Source organism: Erithacus rubecula (genome assembly GCF_903797595.1).
Source record: "Erithacus rubecula genome assembly, chromosome: 3".
Lineage (NCBI taxonomy): Eukaryota > Metazoa > Chordata > Aves > Passeriformes > Muscicapidae > Erithacus > Erithacus rubecula.
The window spans coordinates 125,530,040-125,546,636 of NC_136689.1; the positions used below are offsets into that span (position 1 = coordinate 125,530,040).

The following is a 16,597-nucleotide window of genomic DNA, read 5'->3' on the forward strand; positions in this document are numbered from 1 at the left end:
GTACTTAGCTTTTGAACTTCTCATAGCTTGTTCCTTGGCTTAACTCTTATTACAGGTACTTTATCCTTAATGATAACTCAGGTTTGCTGACTATTAAAGAAGGAACTCCACCAGGAACATACAACATAAGAGTTAGAGTCATTGATGGAGTCTGGCCAGATGTTATCTCCACTGTAAAGGTTATAGTGAAGGAAATCAAAGATGATGCCCTCCAAAATGCTGGTTCTGTACGAATAAAAGGTAAGCAATGTGCTCAAGTACAGTCTATGTCTTTAATGTTACTGCTGTGATACTTAGAATTCTGCTTAGAAAGCTCTTAGACGTGGGATGAGGATTAATAATTTTCTGGGTAAGGGTTTGAAAATGCATCTTTGCATGGTCCTCTGATGCTGCATGCGAAGGAACATCTATGGAGAAAAAAGACAGCAAGGGAATGTTCTGATTTCTACACCAACTTTTAAAAAAACCCAGCAACTTATATTTCAGAAGAAAAACTTTATTTGAACAGGTGCTTGCCTGAAATTCACCAAATTCTTTCAATCTTTGTGGAAAAGTAAAATCTTCTTAAACATGTTTCTGATTTTAAAAAATAGTTTTAAAGAACTGGAAATCAATAAAAGTTTTAGAACACAGAGGTTTAGCAGAAGCAAGCACAAAAAATTTCAGAACCTAAAAATGAAAATACTCCTAAATTGGCAGTTGAGTCCATTTTCTGCAACTTTATAATTTATTCTGTGATGCTCCTCTCTTCTATTGCTACAGCAGTTGCAAGAAACGTGTGTCAGGTTTTCAACTTCTGTTACAGGTATCACACCAGAGGAGTTCATATCCCAGTCCCCTGAAAAACAAAGTAAATACTACCAGATGAGGAAGCTGCTTTCAGAAATTCTCTCAGTTCAACTGGAAAATGTTCACATTTTCAGTGTACTGAACAGCCCAAGTCCAATCCGAGGGGTTGATGTTTGGTTTGCAGTTTATGGTCCACCTTATTATAAAGCAGAAAAACTTAATGGCAATGTAGCAGCTTCCAGAGCCTGGGTAAGTATCCATCCTGTGTTTGAAACCACATCATCTTCTCATGGTGTCTGTTCAGGTAATGCCCATTGCCTAGTGAATGGGGACAATTTGAATGTTCAGGGAGTAATGTGTGAGAAAAATAGATAGTTTTTATCAATAAAATCAAACAATCCTTTTTGCACTTATTCTAAAAGTTTCAAATATGAATGTTTGAAAGCCAGACCCTAAATATATATTGTCACCTAAACACAATATGCTTTTAGGACTGTTTTTAGGACACGTTTTTCCTATTGATAGGACTGTAAAACACTGTATGAAGAATGTATTTGGCTCTTGCCTTTCTACATGATGCCTTAATGTTTTAACTTTTTGTTCTCTAGTTGAACCAGTCAAATGTTTCAAGTTTCTAGACTTAAGAGAGCAAAGTAGTAAAAGAGCCACTCTCCAGGACAAAACCAACTTGGAAATACGTGTTTAAAATTTAGCAAAGCTCTTTCCCTTTAGCAAAAAAAAAAAAAACAAACTCAAACAAAACAAAAACAAATCTCAAAAAAAAACATATTGAAAAGAGTTAAATTATTTGCTGTCTTGGAAACATGTTGGTGCAGAGCTGTACCAACTCATTCTCTAATAAATATTGACAGTATTTTTTGCCCTCAAAATGCTTATTCATACTGTAATTGACTTACACCAAGGCTTTGCCTTAACAGATGCCAGACTGAGCTGCCTTTGGCTGTATAGGGTGAGGGAGACATTGGAAGGAATTGGCATAGCAACCACTTTTGAAGATAAATAAGACTTGGGCTTTTCATTGCTGTCATTGGTGAACTTAGTGCAAAAGTCTGAATGCAACTAATTGTTGTTGTTGTTTTTCAGCTGGAAAGCATTCTGCACATAAATATCACCCAGGCTGGCATTGATGAATGTGTGACTGCAGACTGCACTCACAGCAGCGGATGCATCAGTAAGCATGAGCAGACCCATGTACCAACCATAACCACAGCTGGCAGCATTTCCCTGGTGTCTGTGACAGTCCTGAGCCAGGCTGTGTGTGGCTGTGCTGCTCGGGAGAATCCTCATCTTTCCTGCTCCTCCTACCAGACAAACCCTTGTCTCAACGGTGGCACATGTGTGGATACTGTCTTGGGCTACAGGTTGGTAAAGCTTCAGGAGGTGTGCAAGCAAAATGCACATAGTGTAGACTGTAAGAGGATGAGTTGAAGCTTTAGGAACTTCTTCCCACTGTGGCAGATCTAAGTTTTCTTGTATTTAACACACTGGTCTCGCAGAAGAACCTCTATTTTCAGGTTCATGTATTTAATGTTGAATATAGTCTCTAGGAAAAGCTTGGGAATATTCCAGGCTGCACCAGTTCCATTAATGCCACCCTTCAAAATGCTCTTAGTTTGTGCAGCCTGCCTTAAACATTTTAATGCTGTTAAATGTTTTAATCCCATCTCTTATGTCACTTAATAACCTCTTTCCCCCATTTCTTGCTTCACTTGTTTCTCCAAAAATGATAGATAATATAGTATAAAGATGAAGAAAATTATTGGACTAGCTTGAATTAGCCTGATCCCCTTCCAGAATGTGGCTTCCAGCATGTTTGCTTAAAAATAATCATGCCAATATAGGAAAGCAGAAACACTGGCCAGTGTATGTAGCATCCTTGGTAAGGGTGACATGACCCAGACTGAAGTTGCAAAAGCTCTTGTCATGCTAAAGTTCTCATTGCTGCTCAGGTATAATCAGGCAGGGAAATTTTGCTGCCCAGAAACTCTAGGTAGGCTCTGTCACCTGTCATTTGTTCAGTTCTGAGGTTTCTTTGCTTCTTCTCCATTTTCAGTAGTGTTGTATGTCATCTTTTTCTGCATCCTATCCCCATCATTCTGCTCTCAAAGGTACTAGCAATCTATGAGAAACAGAAACTAAGGAATAGAAGCCCAGCTGATCTCCCTTCCTGTCCCTCTGCCCATTTCTGTTGTTCCTTTGGTTTCCCACTTACAGGTTCTGTTACTGTCATACTGTGGCTACATTTTTCTACAGAGTATTAAGGAAAGGACTCCAAGCCTCTCTTGTTTGATAATATAAAAGAAATAAACTAGCAGGTATCTTGCAATAAGAGTGAAAACACCGAGACCTATGCCTGCCACATCCCACTTTTTCTGGGTGATATTACCTTCCCACACCTTTCCTGTGGACACTCTGATTGGACACAAGCAGAATTTTTTCCCAGTGAAAATAATCAACCACTGTATTAATCTCCCCAGGGAGGTGGTGGTTTGTCCAACAGTGGACACTTCTGAGATTTGATTACCAGGATGCTAGGTCATCTTGTCTAGATCACTCTTTTGTCAAGAAAAGTTGGGCCAAATTATGCTTGAGGCCCTTTCAGCCTGGCATTCTATGATTCTGTGATTCCTTTGCTTTTCCTGTCAGCATTATAAAGTCTTCAGACAAGCTGATAACTAAGCTTAGTGGAAAGCATGAGGTTTTTTTATGCTGACGAGGTAATATGTTTTCATGGGCTTTATATATTACAACAGGGCCATCATTTACTCACAGGTTATCCCTGCACATATATACTATAATTTAGACTAAATTTATATTGCGTTTGTACAAACAAGTCAAAACTTTTTGATAGAAGTTTTGCTTGTACTTTACCTGTACTACGAAGTCCTGTGTTTAAAGTGAAGAATCCTGTTACCAGAAGAGACCTTTGCATCTTTTGTTTGAATGCTGGATATTTGCTTTTATTTTTTTATTAAACAGATGCAAATGTGCTGCCAATTTTCACGGACCAGACTGCCAGCAGACAAAACACAGCTTCAGAGGCCACGGTTATGCCTGGTTCCCTCCTCTTCAGCCTTGCTTTGAGAGCCGCATCTCCCTAGAGTTTGTCACTGAGGCTGTGGATGGCCTTCTGCTGTACCATGGACCAGCAGCACAGGGGCAGCCTGGGGAACGGGAACATTTCCTTGCTTTAGGTTAGCACCTTATAAAGTATTTGTGTTGGTGTCAAGGTGAGATTCCACTTAGCCCATAGGTTTGGGGGTTTTATTTTTAAAAAGGCTCAGAAAGTTACTTTTGGATAAGAAGGAGAATGCACAGTGGTTTGCCAGTATGCCTAATTCATATCATTGTGTCCCTGTTAGAAGCTGGACTTCTTTTAAGATCTCCAACTAAGGTCTAGCTGCAACAGTCATTTCAACTTCATTGGAATGGGAACATGGTTACTGCATATCCAATGAGAGTCTTTCCTTTGCAGGACTCTCTGGTGGTGTCCCGTCGCTGACCGTGAGCCACAGCTCTGGTGAGCTTTTCCTGCAGCTGTCACAAAAAGTTAATGTTGCAGATCGTCGCTGGCACAATATTAAAATTATAAATGATGGAAAGGCAAGTGTAAATATGGGCAGTCCTGTGTAAGCATTAGTTCATGTACCTAGTTACTCCTTCCAAATCCTTCCTCCCTTCTGTAGAACTTTTATCAATCAATCAATCAATTTTCCATAATCTCTGAAACAGCAGGGATAGAAGTTTGTTAGTTTGGACATCCTCTTAGTCTTGAAGCAATGAAACAGAACAAGGCCTGGAGAAGTCTGATCCAGTTATGAACCTGGCTATGCTATTCCCTTTGTTTAGTTATCCTGCCTGCTCTTAGGCAACAGAGTTATGAATTCCAGGGGCTAAATGCTTCCTGATGTGATTGAGTGAAATACTCGTGCTTTATCTGAGTGAGAAGCCCTGCCCCACCAAGAGACTTTAGATGTGGAGCACAAGGGAGGTAGATGCACTTCTGTGTACAGGGAATATATTGCTGCTATAACACTGCTGAAGGCATCTGCTCAGCTCCCCCTTCTCCCCAACATAAGACAAGCTGAAGGGCAGGTCAGGATCTGGGATGCAGCCTGACCGTCCTTCTGCCCTGCTAGGTTATCTCTCTGTGTTCTGATCTTGCAGAAAACTCCAAATGTCCTATGCTCCCTCTACTATATCAATGACTTGGCATGGTCATGGCAGTCAGATCTTTCTTTTGTGTGGCTCTTTAGTTACATGTCATGTGCAATAATTTTCCAGATTAATATGTAGAGTATTTTATTGTTTTAACAAAGTTTCCTACATTGTAATTGCTAGTTACTATTCTACATTCTGCTAAGTGAAAGAAAATGTCACTAAAATATATGCATGTCTCTGGATATAATTGTTTTAAATAATGCCTTTTTCTAGGAAGTGAAGTTGATTCTTGATAACTGCATGAATGTCTCAGTTAGAGACAATGGCAGTGTGACTAAGAAGATTTCCCAAATGGATCTCTCTGTCTGTGAAGCCTCTGGAGAGATTGTGGGATCTCAAAGGTAAAAAAAAAAAGAAAAAACTACCAAATGAACAACAAAAACCAATCAATAAAAAGCAAACAAAAAAGGAAACACAACTACTCAAAAGAGCTACAGAATAAGGCAGGGTGGGATGATGAAATCAAGCCAAGCTGTTGTATTTTGTGCGCCACTGATTCTTTCTTTCCCTCCCTCCTGTTCAGCCTGGGTAAGCTCTTCAGTGGCCATCAGCCCCTGCAGCTGGGTGGAGTTAAGAAGACCTTGCCTTCCCACAGCTCACAAAGGCACTTCAGAGGGTTTGTGGGCTGCATACGCAATGTCATCGTTGATAGTAAGGTAGGGCCACAAAGATCAGTCTGGATTTACTGCTGATAATTGTAGGTACCTGCTGTGATGGTTTTCTTTGACCTTTTCCAGGTCTATGATTTAGAGCACCCTGCAGAGTCCCTGAACAGTGCTCCTGGCTGTGTCCTTGTGGATGGGATGTGTCAGAGTGGCGGGGTGGCCTCCTGTGGCACCCATGGCAAGTGTGTTGGTGGCTGGGATTTCTTTCACTGTGACTGCTCCCCAGGATATGCTGGATTAGCATGTGAAAAAGGTACTGCAAGTTCTGGGGAGAAAATAGTGGTGAGGATCTGTGGGAACAGCATCAGACACGTTGTTCCAATGTTCAAAGTTATACTGCCGTGACTTTGAACTGAATAGAATAATAACACCATGCTCTACTCTGGGAATCATTTAGATCTTCAAGATGTCAAGATTCTGCTAACTCTTGTTAAATAAATATAGTGCCACAGATGAGGGTTATGTTAAGAGCTGTTTTATTTTGCAGGGTAGAGAAGTGGTCAGGCAGGTTGTTTTGTCCTTTATATCACCATCTTATTTTTAAGTGGTGAAAGGGGAAATATTCTGCATTGTGCCTTTTTCCTCTGCTCATGCTGATCACAAAATGAAGTTTAATGAACATATGGGCATAACCCTCTTGTTATCTTCAGGCCCCATTTCCCATTTATAAAATGGTGATAATTGCATTTGCATCTGTCATTAGGATGAATTGCAAGTTGAGCAATGCCCCTAGACCACTGCAGTGGGTGTACTTGGGGGCATAATATCAGGCTGGCTGCAACAAATGTGTTATGCTGTACAAAATCAGCATGAAATATGTATCAGAGAACAAAAGCTTCCCATGGTGGATAATGAAAACCTCAGAGATGTTCTAAGAAAGTGGAAAATTTTAGCACAATTAAAAAACTTAGGAAATATATTATTTAACTCCTAGTAGTCTACACCCATATACATTTGAAGGGGATATACACTTGAAGTTGGCTCTGTCCCCTCTGTCTTAAAACTTTCATCAGCCAAGCAGGAATCAGAAGTGAGTGACAGGTGTTTATTGGGACTTTACCTGCCTGTATGTACAAGGTATAAATTATGTGATTGATCATAACGGTCTGTAAAGAGCACCAGTGCCCCATAACTCTGGAGGCTTTGTTGGAAAATTATCCCCTCATTCCTGTAGTTTGAGTGAGCTACAGGTGAGGATGAGTTGCAGTGAGCAGCTGGAAAGGAGTGCTTGCATTGGTAGTGTTGGATCAGTATGTTGGAATTAATGAGCAGGACAACGGTGCATTACACATATCCTTTCAGCTCAATGCACCAGATTTTCCTTCTTGTATACAGAACAATAATACCCTATGCAGGCAGCCAGACCCTCTCTTCTTTCTTCATCTGCCACACAAGACTTAAAAAGTGTAATACTAAATTACTCCAATGAGGGAGAAGACTGGAATTGTAACAGGCATGATCCAGACCTGGAGTATTCACTGTTTAAGGTGTTCATAATGACCACAAAATTGGTTAATATGGTTAAGCTTTTTGTATTCCAGACAGATGATACTGGTTTATAAGCATTTGCCTGGATTCAAATCCTACTGTTTTGCATTACTTTGCTTCACAAGCCCAGCTGCTGTATTGGTTCTACCCTTAATTAATGGGGGACAAACCAAGGGCTCAGAGAGTAATTGTTCAAAATCTGTAAGTCATATCCTGATGCAAGAGAAGAACTTTGATTGGCACCAGCTTCTTCTAATATATTGGGCTGCAAAATGCTGGTATGCAGCTGGTGCTTTATGAATGACTGTGAATGAATGCTGACAGCAAGGAGCAGACAGTTGAGGACAGGAGTCACTGGAGCATTCCAAGAAAACCCATGCCTGCTCATCAGCTAGAGCCTGTAGCTGCAGTGACAGTGAACAAGAGAGAACTGGGTTAGGAACAATATTGTTGGAGAGAAAACATGCTTTAGGAAAGGAAAGAGAGAAGGCAAACAGTGAAAAGAAAAGTGCAGAAATTAAATCTCTTAGTCATTTAATATTTCATGTCCTGGGAACAAAGTGAAATGCCTCAGGATGAGCTGGGTACTCTTTGGATTTCTACTTGCATGAGACTGATGTCTGATGAGCCGTTGGTCACCCAGACTATTAACTAACTTGAACTATCTCTTTATTTGGTGAAAAGAAATTTCTTTTTTTTTCAATTAAGGCCCAAAACAGATCTAGAATTGCTGTCAGCTAATGGCACTGAAATAGGTGCCTTCTTTGCCAGAGCATCACCTGTGTAGTTTAGTGGTGTTTCATTTCCACAAAAGTATGCAGTGCAACTGCATCAAACTGTGTGCTGGACCCTGGGTTCCTCAGAGGGATAGGGAAACAAATAATTCCAGTGCATTTTCCCTAGTTAAAATAGTAAACATTAACTTAATTTCCCTTTGTAATTAAAAAAGCCCTGTGCTTTCCCTGAGGCTTTCTCTTGTGCCAATTGGAATGGGAAGTAAAGTGCATATTTGCTAACAGTGGGAGTTTTAACCATGGGACTAAACTATTGAAAGAAACATTTAATTCTTTTCTTTGGTGGTTTTTTTGGGGGTTGTTTTTCTATTTTCAGATCAACATGAACTACTTTACTGAAAAGTATGCTTCAGATTGAAAAAAAAAGGTTATTTGTGCAAGTGTAAGCGGGATTGGGTAGAACATACAGCTTGTAACAGGCAGATTGCAAGAGACAGTATTTAATTGTCCTTTTCCTGCCTGAATTCTGAATCCTGGATTTATTTTCTCTTAATTCCCTTTGAAGTGGGACAGAGGTTGCTTTCCATGATGCTTCACTGTACTGCCAAAATTCCTTAAGAACTAAAACTCTGACACTCGGAGCTAGTAAATTTTCAAAGAGCAGAAATCTGAGGGAGCAGCCACTTCTGAGATTTTTCCCTTTGTTTTTTTGTGCTGTGCTCAGTTCTTCCAGAATGGGCTTTTGGAAGGGACAGCTGGATCCATTTGGAGCCCAGGAGCACGCTCAGCCCCCGAAGCACTCGGATCCAGCTGCTGGTGCGCACGCGGCTGTCGCACAGCACGCTGCTCAGCCTGGCCTCTGCAGATGGCAGCGGGCACATCCAACTGCAGGTGAGCACAGCTGCTCTGCTGGAGTGCTCCTGAATTGCCATGGAGTAACACAGTGACAGAAAAAGATGCAGTTTCTGATTAAAGACGCCTATTCTGTAATATAACTACGGTCATTTGTGTTGTCCTTCTCAGTATTACTCTTTCATGGCATAAATTCTAGTTTGCACTGCCTGTAAAACATCCATGTGATGCATGTGAATGGAGAAGATTGTTCTGCTTGTCCTACTTGCTTTTTTTCTTGGCTTCTATCTCTCTCAGTCTGTAAAACTTGCCTCTACATTTTTGTTGCTGTTGAAAAAAGCTGTCTGGACTATAGTAGAGAGAGTTAATTATCTAATTGAAACAGGAGTGTCAGCTGGGAAGATTCAGAGGTAGATATCAGAAGGGAGAAGACTGATTAAAGAATTCATGTGAGTTAGAAGAGTGGCCTGCAAAAAAAGAGTTGATAATTCCTGCACCTGCAGTTTTCTTGTGGTAACTTTTATCTGGGAATAAAGCACTTAAAAACAAGAGTGCAATTTGCATTTTATAAACTCACATCCATTTCTTGAGGCAGGACTGTGTAATAACATTTAGAATTGCATTTCTGTTATTAAAGTTCTTTATCATCTTCTTCTAGGTGGTTGAGGGTTTCTTTAGTGTTAACTTCAGTTTGGGGGACAAAAATCACTCTTTGAGAATGAGAACATTACGTATAAACAATGGCCAGTGGGTTCTTCTGACCATGGAGCGCTACAACAATGAATTTACCCTACGTGTTAACAGTGGTGGAGGTGATCAAGAAGTCACCTCTGTCTTGGGTGTGAATAGATGGTTTGAAATGGATTGGGCAAGCATTGTGCTAGGAAACCACCTTCCCAGTCATTCAGAGAGTGATTTCCAAGGTAAGTGATATGATGGATTCCTAATAGGGGGGGGAATTAAAGTCTGAAAGTGTCATCTTGGAGTGTATTGGATAGTCTAAAACCCAGATAATAATTCCCAATATGGACTGCTATGCCCTTCCTTTCCTGGGGAATTCGGTGTTCAACCCTATGTGCCATTGTATCTGGTTCTAGTGAAGACGTGAGATTTCCTGTAAATATTAAAAAATAGCACTTCAGTTTTTGTTTCAGAGAATCATGGAATGGGTTGGAAGAGGTCTTAAAGATCATTTCACTCCAAACCCTCTGTCAGGGGCAGGGACACTTCCACTGGATCAGGGTTTCCCATGCCTCAAGCAGTGTACTCATGGTGTCATCCTCAGTCCTGTTTTTGCCTTGGAAGGATTTAAGGAACAGGGGGAACAGCTCTTGGCAGGAGGAGAAGGAATTGCACGGCAATTTGTGGTGCTCTCTCCATTTCCTGGGGTTGAGTGCTGAGACTTTGAGATTGTTGTTCAACAAGAAGACAGCTTTTTCCATTCTGTTGATTTTTATTCAGCCCCACTTTTGAGATTATATCTTAAATCTAATTTAATTTACTGGAGCTGTTCTGATTCATAGCAGCGTTCTGCTGAACTGTGGTCTTGGTACAGTGCAGATCTCCTGGAGAAGTATTGTCCATCTATAGATTGACCAGAGCAAAACAGACACATGTTCTTTAGCTCTCCTAAAATAAAACTGAGGAGTATAAGGATGTTTTTAAACAATGTTTTAAGTTTTCTGCACAGCTCTAAGATCTCCTGCTTATGTGCTGGGGGCAAGGCTTGAGGTGGAGAAACAGCTAATGTAACGTCCTTCTGTGCATGTTGCTCTGCTTTGTTGCAGGTTGTATGCGTGATGTCCAGCTGGATGGTCATCCACTCCTCGTGGAAGGCAGAAGCACAGAGTTTGGGTTAATTTTGAGGAGGCAAGGGGTCACCATGGGATGCCATTCCAGTGCCTGCAGCAGCCAGCCCTGTTACAGCCCCTTCCTTTGTGTAGACCTTTGGAGAAAATATGAATGCCGGTACATGAAGCTTTTGTTTTCATCCAGGGATGGCTGGGAAGCTTTTGTTCCACCTCTGACCAGACTGTTTGCTTCTAACAGTGAAATTCACTGTGGCTGCTGGCCAGAGAGAGCCATTCTGAGAACAAATCCTCTCCATCTCATCTCCCTATCATGGACTATACTTGCCTTTTTCTGCAAGTCTGGTGTGGAGCCTAATTACTCCACCTTTTATTCCATGGTGAGAAGTTCACCAGAAGGCCAGTGAGAAAATGAAATGTCCTTTGATAAAAGGTGGATTGCAAAAGCTTTGTTCTGTCCTCTGTATGAAAATACTAATGTAGTGTATATATACACTTACAGTGTATATAGACAGTGTGTGTGTATACACACCAATATATATGTATATATAATATATATTTCTTTATAATGATATGTAAGTATATTGCAAATAGAATACATATTTACATATATTTCCTTTAAAGAAGTAGAAATTAATCATAATTTGTATGAAACAATGAGAGTTGCAAAATTTGATTGTCACAAAGCTTGATTCTAAAACAGGTTTCCCAGGGCCAGCTGGGAAAGCCAAAGCCCGGCAGCTGTTATCCTACACTTAGTTTCTTTGAGAAGATCACTATTTAAAGGAAAATTTAAAAATATTAATTAAAATATGCAAATCAAAATACAGGCATTTCTGTTTGAAAAACCCAAACATAAATACATGCAGGACTGAAAGGAAGAGTCACTTGAATTCTTGGAATTCAGGCAAAATTTGGCACTTGGGAAGTCTGGTGTTTGTTTGCTAGAAGAGGCTGTGAGATGGTTTTAACTGTACCTGGGGCACTCCATTCTTGAGACTGCTTCTGAAAGAAGAATATGAAGTCTTTGCCATTTTTTCAGTAGAATTTCTTCTTTGGATTGCAGAAAGAAAGTCTGAGGCCTCACACTATACCTCCAGGGCCTCTCCAATTACACACAAGAAGAAATCAATCATAAAAGACAAGTCATTTTGAGGAGGTCAATGACATTTCTCCCCAGGGTCCAAAGGAACATTGCTAAACTTATACCACATGCTTGCTAGCTCTTTTCCTAGTGATCTCAGCTGTCCATTTTCTTTTAGGGGCTTTGATTACAACACAGATGTAGAAAAAGGGTTAGTCAGAAAGTGATGGCTCCCCCTTTAAAGGAAAGAGTGAAACTCTTCTGCATATCTTCTGAATCAGGAAACCAGAATATGTGTTCATGTTTTCATAAGTCTGCTAGCTCACTAAGTTAGATTTTTCACATATTTCAAACTGTCAGTGTATATTTGTGGTTTGCTTGAAAATAATTGAACTTTACTTTAAATAAATAGTAACAAACTTTGCACAAAACAACATACAGCTCCAGATGCTTTGCTTGACTATAAGATATCATGTGCTTTGGTTGTTCAGGTGCCCAGCTGGGAAAGTAGAAGTGACTGATGCCCTTACAGGGCTCAGACACTGTACTTCATCCCCTTGTGGACACTGGACCTGTAGGAATGGGGGTACCTGTGTGGCTCAATCCCCAGACAAGACTGTCTGCCAGTGCCCTGAAGGTTACAAGGGAAGATGGTGTGAAATTAGCCAGGTGAAGGCTGGAAGACCTGTTGGACTAAGCTCTGGCTCTATTCTGGCAATCAGCATGTGCCTCCTTGTCTTCCTAGGTAGGAGATCCTTTTTCCTTATTTTTAATCTTGTACCTTGTTCCACTGAATTAAGTCTGCTTCACCTTTGAGTGTTGTGATCAGCATTTTGCCTTTTCTGGAGATGGCTATTTGAGGATGCTAAGAGACAGATAACAGCACATAGTTACAGTTTACTTGGTTTGAAGACAGTTCAAGCAAAGTTAGGACTTCTCTCTTCCAGAGTCACTTACATTCAATCCTTCTTAAGTAAGAGCTTTACATCTTTGTGTGCAACTCTGTGTGCATCCACATCCATTTGAAACTCCCACCTGTCCTGAGCCCTTGCATTTGTAGCAGATAGGACCTACAGCTACATATGCTCTTCACATATTAGGAAGAAAGAGTTCTTCTAGAAAGTTTATGGTCTTAAAAGGAAGCCTCATTAAAAGTGTGGGCAGAGAGAGATGTTCACGGTGTGTCCTTTTTCAGCTGCACTTTGGCTGAAAAAATAGTAACATCATAAAACTGTGTTCATGTTAATAAACTGCATACACATCTCATAATAGCAAAGATTCCATGATTATATTACACTTGTAACCTTCATTAAAACAGTGGTTTACTTACTTTGGGTATCTTATTTACTCAGGATTGATGAAAGGCCAGAGAATGGCCAAAATGCCTTCTATTTAAATGGATTCCTTTAGGTAAGTAAAATACCCTTTTAATGAAGTTTATGATGTAATATACATAGATTATTCTTTACATTTGTGAATTTAAGTTGTTTATATATTAACAATATTCTTTTCTTACCTGCAAATTTAGTTGTCAAAATAAGAGTTGATTTAATATCTCAGGAATCATATAATTACTTGTTTATCATGCAACATAACTTCATTATACATCATATAACAAATATGTGTCTTTATTTCTTCCAGCACTTTTGGTTTCCTACACAGTGTGGAGTCAGTGGGGAAGTTCAGGGTTTCGGAAAGGAGGAATTTACCACATTCCTGAAGAGCGTGAAAGCTGGGAGGATGTAAGAGAAAATGTCTTCAATTATAATGAAGAAGGAGGTGGAGAGCGTGACCAGGTATGATGCAGCTTCAATCCAGCTTTGCAAATCCAACCTCTCCTCACTTTCCTTTCCCAGACCTTTTAGTTAACTTATTAGTAAATTGGCTTTTTTCTTCTTTTTTTAACCTGAAGTCCTCTTAAGTGGGAGGCTTCTATTTCAACCCAGTCTGTACCTTCAATGGTTCTGGTCATGTGTGCCCACTTTCAAGGGAGCTGCTGTGGACACATCATTGTTGCTTTAGCTGACTCTCCTCTTCAGCTTGTAAAAAACCCACAGAACTCAGTCTTGTGTTGCCTTGTGTTGTAAAACATTTTTTTAATCTATTTCCTTTTGAGTTGTTTCTCTCTGATCATTGCATTCTCTTTGTTTCCAGAATGCTTATGATATAGATGAACTGAAGAAACCTCTCCACAAAATTCCCCGCTCCTCCTCACGAGCAGCTGCTCCACGCTCCAGGACAAAAACTGTCCCAAAAAGAGACTCAATCCCAAAACATGCACATCAAAAGCAATCAATATCAGCTGCTACCAGCATCCCAGACTTCAAGGAATATGTTTCTCAAATCATACGGGATGCAGACAATGATCTAAAGAGTCTGCCAGCTGACACTATTCATTTTTACTGCTTGGAAGGGCAATGCTCTCTAGCAGGGAGCCTTAGCTCATTAGATTCCATCAGTGGGGATGAAGATATAAATTACGATTGCCTCCAAGAGTGGGGGTCAAAGTTTGACAAGCTTAAAGAACTCTATGTGGTCTCAGATGAAAATTTGTAACCAGAGTTAAAGGAACTTGACACATTGTCATGACATATGGACACTACTTTTAAAAATGCCCTTTTTTATATATGTTACATCAAGTAACTTACATGATGCAAGTTTTTAGTTACAATAGCGTGATAGACTCACTTTTCCCAGGAGTAATAATCTGAATAATTTTTTTATATGCACTGTACAAAGTTATTTCATTATGTAAGTGCAAAGACTTTTAAATCATTAATTTTCTTGAAATGTAGGATATTTTGAAACTTTGGAATGTAGGATATCTGTAGAATAGAATAGTATTATAATATCCTTTTTTATTTGTGTAGACCACAGTGACTTACTAGAATTATCCTGGATGCAAGAACTTGAATTATTTTCTCCCTAGTGTTAATATGAAACCTACCATGTGGGTAACAATGCATAGAGCATTCTTTTTTAAAACGGAATTAATTTTAGACTGTGAAATAATTATTACCAATGTTAAATATAAAACATTTACAATTTCTGGTTTCTTGTCAGCTTTTGTTGTATCCTCCTAAACTCTGCTCTTCCATGACATGACACAAACCACCTCACTCACAGGTTACCCAACTCTGTGGGACGTTTTCTCTCTGACCATTTTTCCTGTACTAAGGGGAAAAGAGTAGCAAGATCCCATCTGTGAACATGACTTTGTCACAGTTTTAAAGGCAGTTGTGGAACATGGAAAAAGGTTTGCTCAGTAAACTTTTGAGTCCAGCTTTGCTTTTCACATGGAACCCTTCTTCAGAGAGTGCAGCTGGAGAACAGAAGAGCTGATAGCAGGTGTGAAGACAAGCTAGAAGGGCATCCAGGCAAAAGTTGGAACTGAATTCTTTCAATCAAGACAGCCATTGTAAAAATTGGGATCCTCAAAACAGAAAGCATGGAAAACCTAGCCTCTACTCCTTTGCCTCCTCCTGCTCTCCAAAAAATGACTGGTTTTAGTATGGAAAAATGGGAATCAGAAGCTTCTGCAATCTGACATTCACTTGAAAACTCAACTCTTTGCCCATGGGTAAATCACCTTGTTCTTTCCCTTTCTCTCAACCTCTCTGAAGGGGTGATGTGTGAATGTTACAGAGTGCTTGTAAGCTCTGAAGCACCAAGGGTCTTTTAACTGGTTTCATCTCAGTGGGATTTTTTAATTACCATGATACTCAACATTTGTTTTTTATTAAAATCTTGATGCTTGATTTGATTTACAATTAATGTTTTGAAATTAGATCTTTCATCATGTTTCATCATTTTACTTGGCATAAAGAATGCAAATGTAAATTAGTTTTGTACCTAGAAGGAAGATTTTAATACTATTGGAACAAATAGTTTCCATCAAAAATTGATTGAACAAAAGTACCATGGGAACTGAATAAAGAAAATTCCATTCATTTCACATAATTATTTGTATTAATGATGCTAAATTAGGAATATTTATTAGAAAAATTTGGAGAACAAGTAAACATGAACCACTCCTTCATGCCAAAACCTCACATGGCTAGGTATTGATTGTTCTTACAAAGAGATAAAAAAAATATGGTGGATATATTAACATACAGCCACATCTTATTTAATGTAAATTTTTCCTCCTTTCTAAAGATGTATGTGTAGAAACTAGAACATTTCTGACACCAAGGGATACTACATATGTTATTGCTGGAAATAAAAATTGCTGAGGCACAGAATTTCAGTAAGGTGACTCTTCCAAGTGTTGAATTCTTACATTTTAATGAAGCAGATATACATTTTTATTGCTCTTTATTATGTTGCCTTTTCTGAACTCGGTATCAAGTAAAGCTTAGCATAATTATTGGTAAACTGTCTCTTCCAAAAGAGACTAATTTCAATGATGTGCTACAAATCGTACTAACAGACTATGATCTCCTTGAGGGTTATTTTGTAATTCATATTCTGAAACTGAATATTTTACATATGGATGCATTAAACAATAACTCAGGAAAGCTGAAGCAGTAGCTAATTTTTTCCCTTCAAATAGCTCAACACACAAAGTAATACGCATGACAGAAGATAAATTGCATTGAACTTGGGACATGTAATAGACTTCTGTCCTCATGGCAGATGAGAAAGAAGAGCTTTCCTCTATCTCCTTGGGTCACTTATAGAAAAATGCAGAATGCTTATAGCTGAGAGCTGCATGTGACAGCCCCAGGAGCCACACCATTTGCCTGAACATGGTCCAAACACTTCTTGAACTGTCAGGCTTGGTGCTGGAGCCACTTCCCTGGGTAGCCTGTTCCACTGCCCAACCACCCCCTGGGTGAAAAACTTTTCTAGTACTGTAATATTGTATGTAATCATAAATCTATCTTGCAAACCTCCTATGCAGCCTTTGTGAACTATTCTCTTGGTAAAATA

At 39.5% G+C, this 16,597-nt stretch overlaps 1 protein-coding gene across 4 annotated transcripts in view; it reads left to right on the forward strand.

Moving 5' to 3' along the window:
- Nucleotides 1-14,446, forward strand: part of LOC306799292 (neural-cadherin-like) — a 52,439-nt gene extending 37,993 nt beyond the window's left edge. For 3 of the 4 annotated variants that reach the window (XM_079300087.1, XM_079300089.1, XM_079300090.1), the window contains 14 exons: nt 56-240; nt 806-1,038; nt 1,894-2,171; nt 3,790-4,004; nt 4,286-4,417; nt 5,249-5,372; nt 5,555-5,687; nt 5,769-5,949; nt 8,643-8,809; nt 9,429-9,693; nt 10,558-10,738; nt 12,154-12,407; nt 13,304-13,458; nt 13,817-14,446. In XM_079300087.1, the coding sequence (XP_079156213.1) occupies nt 56-240; nt 806-1,038; nt 1,894-2,171; nt 3,790-4,004; nt 4,286-4,417; nt 5,249-5,372; nt 5,555-5,687; nt 5,769-5,949; nt 8,643-8,809; nt 9,429-9,693; nt 10,558-10,738; nt 12,154-12,407; nt 13,304-13,458; nt 13,817-14,218 (2,905 nt within the window). In that variant the 3' untranslated portion in view covers nt 14,219-14,446. Of the gene's footprint in view, nt 1-55; nt 241-805; nt 1,039-1,893; nt 2,172-3,789; nt 4,005-4,285; nt 4,418-5,248; nt 5,373-5,554; nt 5,688-5,768; nt 5,950-8,642; nt 8,810-9,428; nt 9,694-10,557; nt 10,739-12,153; nt 12,408-13,014; nt 13,073-13,303; nt 13,459-13,816 lie in introns of those variants that run through there. The other variant, XM_079300088.1, reaches the window with a different exon arrangement.
- Nucleotides 14,447-16,597: the final 2,151 nt, after the last annotated feature.